The following is an 11,141-nucleotide window of genomic DNA, read 5'->3' on the forward strand; positions in this document are numbered from 1 at the left end:
TATCTAAGTCCGGGGTCATTAGGGGACACCTTATGGTGTCATTAGTGAAGGCTCTGTAACCCCAATAGGTTGGTTGAAGCCAGTGAAATGACAGTAAAAAAGAAGCCTGTTCATTTTAGGTGGCACCCTCCTCTACCCCCAAGAACCCAGGAGCTGGGGGAAGGCCCCTGCCTTAGCTGTGTGAGCGGGTCTCAGTAAAGGCCACGGCCCCCAGAGTGCCCACTCTCCAATCTGACAGTGGTCACGTGCTGCTGGGTGCTGGGCTTCCCCGGGGAGCAAGGCAAGGGGCAGACCCTCCGGCCTTCCCAAGGCCCTCCCTGCCCAGATGGGGCATAGGCTCTGCCCAGCAGAGCCTGGGTGTCCTGCTAGGGGGCAGCTGGCCCTGCTTCCTCACCAGATGGGGGCTGACCCCTGCAGAGATGCTCTCTGCTTCCCTTGACATCCTTGATGTTGCGGAAGGAGGCACCCCGAACCCCTGGAAGTTGAGTTTGCCCATATCTTCCGTTCCCATCACCCCTGAGGGAAAGCAGTAGATGAAAGCAAAGAGCAAATCCCATGGTGGTGGGTACTTGAAGGGGTAGGTGGCAGGCAAATTCTTTGCCTCTCTTCTCAAGGTCAGCATGGCACAGTGAGGAGGACCTTGAACCCTGTTAGCTGTGAGTGCCTGTAAAATGGGTGTAATCAGAACTGTTTCCCTCCCTCCCTGGCTGGAGAGGCCCCTCAGAGGGAGGAAGCCCTACAGGGTGGTAGGAGCGCCCTTGACAAGCAGGGCCCCTGCCCAGGTTGAGCAAGGGCCTCTCTCTGAAGGATGGTCCAGGCCCATGGTTCCCAAGCCTGAGAGGAAACAGAAACACACCCCCTCCCAAGTAACTTAGAATTCCCAAGTGTGGCGAGTGGCAGGAGCTGTCTGGTGCAGTCAGGCTTGCACCCTGCTCTCTTCCGCTGTGGGTGTTCAGGTGGGTTCTGAGATCCCCGACGTTCTCGCTTCTGCCCATCCCAGCAGGACTGGGGTGGGAGCACAAGTCTCTGCGGCAGCACTCTGGGCCTTACCCTGCGAGATGAAGAGAACCAGCCTGGAGTTTGGGCTGTGTTGACCTGTGCCCCAGGTGCTTGAGCCCCAAGAGCCACCCACCTCCCCCAATCCACTGAACTCTCTCTGTGTCTCCCGCAGTGAACATTGTTCTCACTGGGCGGCTCAGCAGCGCCGTTCCTGCCTTAGGTGAGTAAGATGCTTCTCCCCTTCCTCCCTTCCTCCCTGCCCTCCTGGCTTAGTGACCTCTGAGTACCAGCCTTCAGGATCCTGGCTCCACCCCTGAGGTCACCTGGCCTTTTTCTACCTCAATCCCTGGGAATCTTTTCTGCATCACAAAGGAGCTGTTTGGCATTGGGCAAACTTACACCTCTCTGAGTCTCAGTTTCCTGTTCTGTAAAATGGGTGCAATAACAGGCCCTACCCCAAAGCCTGCTTATTAGGGTTAAATGGGCAAATGAGGTAAGGTGCTCAGCACAGCTTTGGCACATGGTGGCCTAATACCGCTAGGAAACTGTCACAGCCCACACAATCGACGGGTTGTGCTTCCTGTAGGCTGTAGGGTTCCCAGAGGGCCATGGGGCGCCATGAGATGCCTGCCTGCCTTAAAATTATACCTGGGATTTAGTTGATAAAGATATGGCTGAGTGACAACACCGAGAGACCAAAGCCATTGATGGAGAGATTTATTACTTATGTGTCTTGCGAGGAGAGCACATGCCATGCCACATAGGGTCACAGGGGAAATACCAGGTTTGGTCAAGGCAGACATAGGAGTGAGGGGAAGGCCTAGGCCAGAGGCTTGATTGGCGTTTCAGCGGGAAAGGCAGGGCAGGGCAGGGCAGGGGACTAGCTTAGGACTGGCTAATTTGAATAATTCCCGAGGGCTCTGGGCTATGGGGGTGGTCTCTCGGTGCCTGGTACCTGACCCTGGGATGAAATATTGGCTTGGTGTGTGAGTTAGATAAGAAGGCAGTGAGGAGATTCAGCCTCGGATCAGCCAGTCTGCCCAGGGAAGACCAGTTTCAGGCAAACTGGTTTGCAGGAGCGAGGTAAACACTTTGGCTGATAGTTTGGCCCTGTGGTTAGTGGATGCCAGATAGACATATGGAGTCTAAGAAAACACGGTTAGAAGTCCACGGCTGCCTCCTGCCTGTCCGCGTGGGTCCGTCCATCCACTAGCCGTCTTTGTGCTTGGGCCTCGTGCCGAGCACAGCAGAGGCTGCCAGGAGCGGCAGGGAGGCTGAGGCCATCAGGAGCATTTGTCCTTTGCTGAGGGGGCTGCCAGGGGTTGGCGAATGCATAGGCCCAGGCCCCTGTGGCCCTTGGTCCCGCTGTGAGACAGCTGAAGGGCCTTGGGAGCTGGAGTCTGGGGGCCGCGGACTTGTTCGCTGTGTGCTGAGCTGCATCGTGGGGCAGGAGGTACCCGGGATTTCTAGTTCTGCTCAGGGCCCGGCTTGCAGCAGAAACCCACTGAGGCCGGCTCGGAGAGGGCTCTCTGCTGGCTGCGGTCCCTGGGAGGGGGAGGCTCAGGGTCCACAGAAGCTGCTCTCACGGGCCCGTCTCTGAGACGCACCCTCAGCCCCCTTCTCCCCGCCCACCAGCTCCTGCTTCCGGCAGCCTGGTCTCCTCTGCTGACTCTGCTGGCCCAGCACTGAGCCAGCCTCGGCCCTGCCTGGCATCCTGGCCCCCACGGCTGACCACCCAGTCTCTCCACCCCAACTTCCAGGAGAAGACTGACTGACCTCACCTGGGTCAGGTGTCTGTGGCTATGGTAGAGAGTGGGCATGGGGAAAGGGCACGTGAGGGCGTCAGGTCTTATAAATGTGAACCCAGGCCGGCCCTCCTGCTGGTGTAGCGGGTGGGCACGAGGCTAGACGTTTAGAAAAGAAATGCTCCAGGGACAAGGTCCACGCCTAGAGCCGGGAAAGACAGCCATCCAGGTCCACCCTCGTGTGTGGCCGCCAGCAGGGTCCAGCTTGCCTGTGCGTGGCGCCCCCCGGTGTCCTGTGTGGCCCCAGGTGGTGGTCTGGGGCTGGGACTGTCCTGGAGCCCATCGCTGACCCTCTAGCATTGCTGAGGGAAGTGGAGACCGGTTCGTGCCGCCAGAGGTGCTTCCCTCCACCCAAAGCTTCATGCCGCTGCAGTTTTCAGGCTTTCCCTGCGATTCCTTCTGTGAGGAGGCCAGATCATCACTGTCTGGCCTGCCCTTTCCCAGCCCTCGCTGGGCTCAGACCCCCCCGCAGGGCCCAGCTGGGCTGCCCGGGAACCTCACAGGTTTTTGCCTCTCCGACCCCGTCCTGCCCCAGGTTGTCAGGCACTAACTGGGTCAGGCCACCCACCTCCCGCACCCCAGACTCTGGGCTCCGCCTTGTGGCCACTGTGACCCGGCGGGGTGGTGAGCCTGGGCAGGGTCTTCAGGCTGTTCTCCCCTCACCTGGCAGCTGCGCCCAAGTGCTTTGGTGGGGCTCCCAGCTCCCTGTCATTGGTTACACCAGCAGGGTGTCCGAAGTGACGATGGCCTCTGGAAACCAGATCTGTACGCTGCGCGTCCTCAGGCCTTGCTTGTACCCTCTCAGGAGTATTTGACGTCTCTCTGGACCAGGAAAGAAGGACACTGGTCTAACAGTGCTCAGTCATCCCTTGCCCCCTTGAGCGGGCCACCTCAACCCGAGGGCCGAGCAACCTTCTGCCCGAGTGAACATAGGTCACCTCCAGTTAAGCTCAGACAGACCTCTCTGACTGCCCCTAAACACCCGCCAAGGCCCTCCACCCTGCATCGGTATCTCCCAGCTCCCCTTGCTGCCCGCCCATCATCACACACCCCATCACTACCCTCACCTCCCATGGGCATCTCCCCTACTCAACCCAGCGCACGCATGTCTGCCTAGAGACTGCCGCTTCCCCAGATCTCCCAGCCACCCTGAGACAAGCAGCACCCACGGACTCCATTTCACGGACGGACAAGCTGGGGCCTAGGGTGCAGCCGTGTATCTGGCAGTGTGGCCCCCAGGACTGGATTCACGAGGCTCTTTCCCCTGCCTGTGCTTGGGTCCTGGGGTGGTGGTGGAATGCGGGTGAGGCCTGCCGTCACAGAAACTAGAAAGCCTGGGGCCGGTGGTCTGACCTGAGGATGCCCTCCAGGCCCATGGCCAGGCAGCGTCCATTCTGGGGCCCTGCACGGACTCTGGCGTCCCTCCTGCCCCATGGTCACTTTGCATGGGCCAGGCCGACGGCTGCAGAAATCATGGCCTCCGTGGCCCCCTTTGGAGAAGAATAAACAGTGACTGAGTGACACTGCTGCCCCCGACGTGGGAATTTCTGGGGCAGCCAGGGCGCACTCAGGGGTGAGGCTGTTTGGGGGATGTGTTGTCAGGGGCTTTGCTGAGGGGCAGAGCTGGGCTGGCAGCTGTCCAGTCATTTGCTCCTGACTAGGCTGGTGGTTGGAGAGACAGGCTTCCCTACTCGTGAAAGAAGGGCCAGACACAGGTCCTTGCGGGCCTGGCTTTCCCTGGCCAGTGTGGGAAACCTGGCCTCCATGAGTGCTGCATCCCATAGGGGAAGCGTCTGGGCCAGGGTAGGTATCGCTTTGCCTCAGGCCTTGTCCTGGGGGCGGAGGGGACAGGGGGTGACTCCCACACTGGCTGGTGGAGCCTCCAACTCCAGGGGTAACCTCTGCTTTAGAGACTCCCTGTGGGGGGAAGATGTGCTCCCAGCCCTGCCTGGGAACCTCCCACCCAGCACCCTGTAAGAGGAGAAGCCTCTTCTGGGTGTCATAACCTCACACCTCCCAGGGTGTCCCCAGGTCAGCACCCAGCATCTCTGTGAGGCCCATAAAGCCGGCGGCCTCACCCGTCAGAGGGAACATGTTGCTCAGGCCCCTGGCCGCCCCTCCGTTTGTTTAGTCCTTACCCTCCTGGGCTGTGAGAAATCTGAGGCCCAGGGAGGCTGGCCTCCCAGGCCACACTGAGTGCCAAGCGGAGAACCCTGGCTCGTACCTCGCCGACCCACGGCTGTCGCTCTGACGGTGACCTGAGCGTGGTCAGCCTCGCTTTAGGGTCAGGGTGGGTGTTTCTCTTCTAGTCCCCTGATGCTCCTGTGAGCCATTGCCGGGGGCTAACTCCCTGCTAGTCACAGTGTTGGATCACCCGGACCTCCGTGCGTACCCTCCTAAGATTGTGGGAGGTGTCTGGAGGGCTTTCACTCTCCCTTCTGTACCTGAGCCCTTTGGGGTTTCAGAGTCTTGTTGAGAGCTAGCAGAGAGACCCTACTTCCAGGGCAACGGTGGAAGGGACCAGGCAGTGGGAGAGAGGAGGTGGTATTGCTGGGCTCGGGAAAAGCGTCATCATTTGTCTCCCCCAGCCTCAGTTTCTCCATCTGTATAACGGGCCCCACCTGTGCTGCCGACTGTCATGAAGATCAGATGAAGAAGTATGACTGAGGGGCTGTGAGGGGTGGGCGCAGCCAAGTGCAGGGCCTTCCGGGTCATGGGAAGGCCAGGGCACACCAGGGCAGGGTTTGTCGCCTTTAGGCTGGGTGGGCTCAGCTGGGAAGCAGAGGGCACGTGTAATGATGTGGGTAAAGTGAGGCCGGTGGGGCAGGGCACAGAGGCACTCGTCACCCGTGCTGGCTGGCGTGATGCCCTGAGCTCGTCCCTGACACAGTGTACGGTAGACACTTCATCAGTGTGTCGGCTCGAGGCTGGCAGTGAGAGGCCGAGCCCGTTAGAGGACCAGGGTGGGCCCTGACTTACCTGCTGTGTGGCCATGGGCAGCTCACTTACCCTCTCTGAGCCTCGGTTTCCTCATCTGGTTACAACATCCACCCCGGTGGCTTCCCACTTATGCTCAGGATAGAACCCAGATGCCACACAAGGTGCCATCAGACCCAGCCTGCACTTCCAGCCACCTTGGGACATCGGGTCCTCCTTTCAGGCCTGTTTTATAATCTTCACTTTACCGAGGGTATCTGCAGAGCCTGTCTGCTCCTTCCCCAGCCTGTGAGCTCCACAGAGCCAGGCTTTTGCCTGTCTTACGAGCATGCCTACCGCTTGTGCTTGCCATATAGTAGGTCTTCAGTAAATATGTGTTGGGTGAGCACAGCCCCTTCCCTCCCGGGCTGAGGCCTGTAGTCAGCCCCGGGGCGGGAGGAGGGGAACAGGCAGGGAAACATAGTGGGTCTGCCTCTGCCTAGGGCTGCAAGATTCTCCACTGAGGCACCAAGGGGAGTTGGTGGGCTCGCTCCCAGCCCTGCCGGGGATGAGGGATAAGACCTAGGCTCTGGGGCACAAGGTGGGCCCTCCTTGGCCCACGCCATACACACCACTTCCATGAAGTCTCCAGTTGTGGCCTTCCTCTTGGCCGTGATCACCTTGGCTGGCCTTGATCCCACCCCGGGGAAGGCCTGTGCTCAAGCCATGGGGGGCTCAAGTGTCGCCCTCCCTCACTACCCCCTCCCACCCAAAGGTGAGGCTAGCACCTCTCAGCCTCCTCTCCTGACAGCCGCCTGCAGCGGGAAGCTGGAGCAGCACACGGAACGACGCGGTGTCATCTACAGCCCAGCCTGGCCCCTCAACTACCCACCGGGTACCAACTGCAGCTGGTACATCCAGGGTGACCGTGGGGACATGATCACCATCAGGTATGGGGGCCCCGGGGGTGCCAGAGGGAACCGATGTGGGCCTACACACACTGAACGTGAGTGTGCATGTGGCAAGCCAGTGACCAGATGCGTGTGCACACGTGTGAGCACTCACGTGTGCTTGTGTATGTGCGTGAGCCCCACCTGAGCAGGTATAAAGGACAGGGGTGTGTGCATGTGTGAGCACGTGTGGTGGGCACGAGTGAGCAGATGTGTACGTGTGCAAGTACGTGTGTGAGTCTACACGTGCACGTGTATGAGTTGTATGCATGTGGGTGCATGTGAGCGTGACTGTGGGCCTCTGGTGCTGGCTGCCCAGACCTGGGCCTCGTCCTGCCCTGAGCCTCTCTCATGGGCTTGTGGGGCTGTCCGTCACCTCAGGCCTGCCAGGGAGGGGAGCCCTGGGACTGTGAGGTGGCAGAGGTGTCCCGTCTGTCCTGCAGGGGTGGCTTGAGGCCAGGCTGGCACTGAGCCCAGAGCACGTTTTCCCCAGGGGCCTTGGGGTGGTCTCGGCAGGAACGGGGACCAGGCAGGAGCCCAGGCGCTTGAGCTGCGGGGACATGCAGAGGGAAACGGGATGAGGTGATCAGATGGCGGAATTGAGGCTGGACCCTTGGACTGGGGAGATCGTGGGGAGTTACTCTCCTAAATGCAAAGCCCGGAAGCCCCCAGTCGCTCCGAGGCACAGGGATGTGATGGGCACCGTCAGGGTCTGTGCCCGTTTCCCTGTGGCCTCTGGGAGTCTCTTCAAAGACTCCACCCTTCCTGGCCCCCTCTAGAGAACTCCATGGCGCTGTTTATCCCACAGCCTGGGCCAGGGGGTCCAGGGCCAGTGTTTCTCCCCAGGTGCTGAGCTGTGCCCCAGCCCCAGCCTAGGCCAGCCCGGTGCGCATGGGTCCCCTCAGTGTACAAGCCTGGGATCTGTGCAGGGTCTGTCCCAGCAGAGCCAGCATGGTGGGGATCTGAACCCTTGGGCCTTGTCCTTCAGGGGAGAGTGTAAGTGGAGGGAATTGCCTACGATGGGGCTCCTGCCTCCCACTCCACTTCGGCCTTGGGTTGGGGTGCCGTGTGTGTGTGTGCGTGTGTGTGTGTGTGTGTGTGCGTGTGCGTGTGCGTGTGTGTGTGTGTGCTGACCGAGGGTGGAGAGGCTGCACTGGGGCTGACGTGACCCAGGCTGTCCACACTGTCCTGATTCTTCACGGAGCCACCTTCAGACCCCTGGAGGGCCCACTGAGCAGCCGGGAGCGGAGGAGAGGAGGGACAGTGGGGCTGACCATCCTTGCCATGAGCTCAGGCATGACCGTTCCCTGCTGGCCCCTGGCCACCCACCCATGTCGGCGGCCCTCTCCGCCCCCCGCAGCTTCCGCAACTTTGACGTGGAGGAATCCCACCAGTGCTCCCTGGACTGGCTCATGCTGGGCCCAGCGGCCCCGCCCCGCCAGGAGGCCTTCCGGCTCTGCGGCTCCGCCATCCCGCCCGCCTTCATCTCTGCCCGGGACCACGTTTGGATCTTCTTCCACTCGGACGCCTCCAGTTCTGGCCAGGCCCAGGGCTTCCGTCTCTCATACATCCGAGGTGATGCCGGTGGTAGGGTGGGCGGGGCACCTCAGTGTGTGCACATGGGCTCCTGGGGGGCCAGGGCGGCACCCTCCATCGACCCACTCCCTGCAGGGTCTCCCCCAGCAGACCTGTCAGTTGGAGCCCAGTGTTGGGACGGAGACTGGTCATGTTGCTGCCTCAGGGTGGCTTGGAGCCCCTCGAGGTCACTGACCCCACTTCATAGACTTGGCCAGAGTGGGGAGCTCACCCCTTACCCCCAGCTCGGGTCAGGACCTGGGCCTGCCCTGGCATTTGGAGGGTCTCTGCCCCTCAGTTGGCCATGGAGAGTCCAGGGCCCTTCTCCCGGGATCCTGCCTCTCCCTGGACCCTGCAGAGGCGCTGCTGGGATGGGGGCACCACACGCCGGCTGCTGGCCCCAGGATGGAGGGCAGCTCTGCTTGCCCCCGACTGTGTCTGCTACGCACTTCACCCCACAGGGAAGCTGGGCCAGGTTTCCTGCCAGGCTGACGAGTTCCGCTGTGACAACGGCAAGTGCTTGCCGGGCCCGTGGCAGTGCAACACCGTGGACGAGTGCGGCGACGGCTCTGATGAGGGCAATTGCTCGGCGCCTGCCTCCGAGCCGCCGGGCAGCCTGTGCCCCGGGGGCACCTTCCCCTGCAGCGGGGCGCGCTCCACACGCTGCCTGCCCGCCGAGCGGCGCTGCGACGGCACTCAGGACTGCGGCGATGGCTCCGACGAGGCTGGCTGCCCCGACCTGGCCTGCGGCCGGCGCCTGGGCAGCTTCTATGGCTCCTTCCCCTCCCCAGACCTGTTCGGCGCGGCCCGTGGGCCCTCGGACCTTCACTGCACGTGGCTGGTGGACACACAGGACCCACGGCGTGTGCTGCTGCAGCTGGAACTGCGGCTGGGCTACGACGACTACGTGCAGGTGTACGAGGGCCTGGGCGAGCGTGGGGACCGCCTGCTGCAGACGCTCTCCTACCGCAGCAACCACCGGCCCGTGAGCCTCGAGGCCGCCCAGGGCCGCCTCACCGTGGCCTACCACGCCCGTGCCCGCAGCGCCGGCCACGGCTTCAATGCCACCTACCAGGTGAAGGGCTATTGCCTTCCGTGGGAGCAGCCGTGCGGGAGCAGCCGCGAGGGCGACGTGGACGACACGGGCGAGCAGGGCTGCTTCTCGGAGCCGCAGCGCTGCGACGGCTGGTGGCACTGCGCCAGCGGCCGGGACGAGCAGGGCTGCCCCGCCTGCCCCCCCGACCAGTACCCCTGTGAGGGTGGCAGCGGCCTCTGTTACACGCCGGCCGACCGCTGCAACAATCAGAAAAGCTGCCCTGATGGCGCCGACGAGAAGAACTGCTTCTCCTGCCAGCCGGGCACCTTCCACTGTGGCACCAACCTGTGCATCTTCGAGACGTGGCGCTGTGACGGCCAGGAGGACTGCCAGGACGGCAGCGACGAGCACGGCTGCCTGGCGGCCGTGCCCCGCAAGGTCATCACCGCCGCGCTCATCGGCAGCCTGGTCTGCGGCCTGCTACTCGTCATTGCCCTGGGCTGCGCCTTCAAGCTCTACTCCCTGCGCACGCAGGAGTACAGGTGGGCGGCGGGGCCAGAGCCTCGCTTTCCTCCTGTCTCTGGAGCGAGGCCCTGGGCTCACTGTTCGCACAGCTGTGGGCTTGTGAGCTGGGGCTCATCCACACGGGGCTTCCCAGGTCTGGGCACCTCGGGATGTCCGGATGGAAGGACGGGGTCCCACGTCCTGCTGCGGAGCCCCCGTGGGAGGCGGGAAGTGGGAGGTCCCCACAGCCCCGCCATGCTGCCCTTCTGCCCTTGCTTTCAGGGCCTTTGAGACCCAGATGACACGCCTGGAGGCTGAGTTTGTGCGGCGAGAGGCGCCCCCGTCCTATGGGCAGCTCATTGCACAGGGCCTCATTCCACCTGTGGAGGACTTTCCCGTCTACAGTGCGTCACAGGTGAGCCAGAGGGCGTGAGACCCCACCGGCCAGACCTCGGAAAACACCCAAGACAGGGAGGCCGAGGGGCCAGGTCGGAAAGCGTGCGGCCACGCTGGTCCAGGGGTCGAGGGAGGCGGGAGATGAGGCCTGGACAGGGTGACATAGAAGGCCATGGCCGGGGAGGGGACAAGTTGGTCTCTGGGTCCTCGGGGGTCGTGCTGACCTCTGCCCCCTCAGCCGCCGCCCCACCCTCCAGGCCTCGGTGCTACAGAACCTTCGCACGGCCATGCGGCGACAGATGCGCCGGCACGCCTCCCGCCGCGGGCCCTCCCGCCGCCGCCTCGGCCGCCTCTGGAACCGGCTCTTTCACCGGCCGCGGGCACCGCGCGGACAGATCCCGCTGCTGACGGCTGCGCGCACCTCACAGACGGTGCTGGGCGATGGGCTCCTCCAGCCGGCACCGGGGGCTGGCCTAGACCCCCCGGCACCCCTAACAGACACAGGCAGCGCAGGGGCAGCCGGGGAGGGGCCCCCCGGCGCCCCTAGCCATGCACCGGAGGTGGGGCCTTCTGTGCCACCCCCCTCGGGCCTGCGGGACCCAGAGGCCAGGCCAGTGCACAAGGACAGAAAGGCCGGCAGGGACCCTCTGGTGGACAACCCAGCCCCTGTGGACATGCCTCGGGAGTCCTGCTCGGCCCAGGGCCCTCACCCCCCGGCCCCCACTGCCAGCAGCACCCTAGGCCCCCACCCACCAGAGCCACTGGGTGTCTGCAGGAGCCCCCTGCCACCCTGCTCCCCAACGTTGGAGGCCAGTGACGACGAGGCCCTGCTGGTCTGCTGACCCGCCGGACACGCTGATGACCGCCACAGCCCCGCTTTGTAACCAGGGAATACACAGTCGTTTCTACCCTGCCTCCGTGTCCTTCTTTCTTACGGAGAGGCCCACCCAGAAGCGCAGC

General features: G+C 63.0%; 1 protein-coding gene across 1 annotated transcript; it reads left to right on the forward strand.

Moving 5' to 3' along the window:
• The first annotated feature begins 6,641 nt into the window (after positions 1-6,641).
• On the forward strand, positions 6,642-11,033 carry LRP3 (LDL receptor related protein 3). The gene is made up of 5 exons (XM_024734081.1): positions 6,642-6,670; positions 8,031-8,245; positions 8,707-9,823; positions 10,068-10,200; positions 10,439-11,033. The coding sequence occupies exons 1-5, from the start codon at positions 6,657-6,659 to the stop codon at positions 11,021-11,023; spliced, it is 2,064 nt and encodes a 687-aa protein (XP_024589849.1). The 5' UTR covers positions 6,642-6,656; the 3' UTR covers positions 11,024-11,033.
• The last annotated feature ends 108 nt before the right edge of the window (positions 11,034-11,141 follow it).

Source organism: Neophocaena asiaeorientalis, unplaced genomic scaffold, assembly GCF_003031525.2.
Source record: "Neophocaena asiaeorientalis asiaeorientalis breed wild unplaced genomic scaffold, Neophocaena_asiaeorientalis_V1.1 scaffold280, whole genome shotgun sequence".
Lineage (NCBI taxonomy): Eukaryota > Metazoa > Chordata > Mammalia > Artiodactyla > Phocoenidae > Neophocaena > Neophocaena asiaeorientalis.

Excerpts from the sequence above, each read along its gene's own strand:
- LRP3 (XM_024734081.1), top strand. Across the intron at positions 9,824-10,067 it reads CTGCGCACGCAGGAGTACAG|GGCCTTTGAGACCCAGATGA; the intron begins GTGGGCGGCGGG and ends CCTTGCTTTCAG. Across the intron at positions 10,201-10,438 it reads CCGTCTACAGTGCGTCACAG|GCCTCGGTGCTACAGAACCT; the intron begins GTGAGCCAGAGG and ends CCCACCCTCCAG.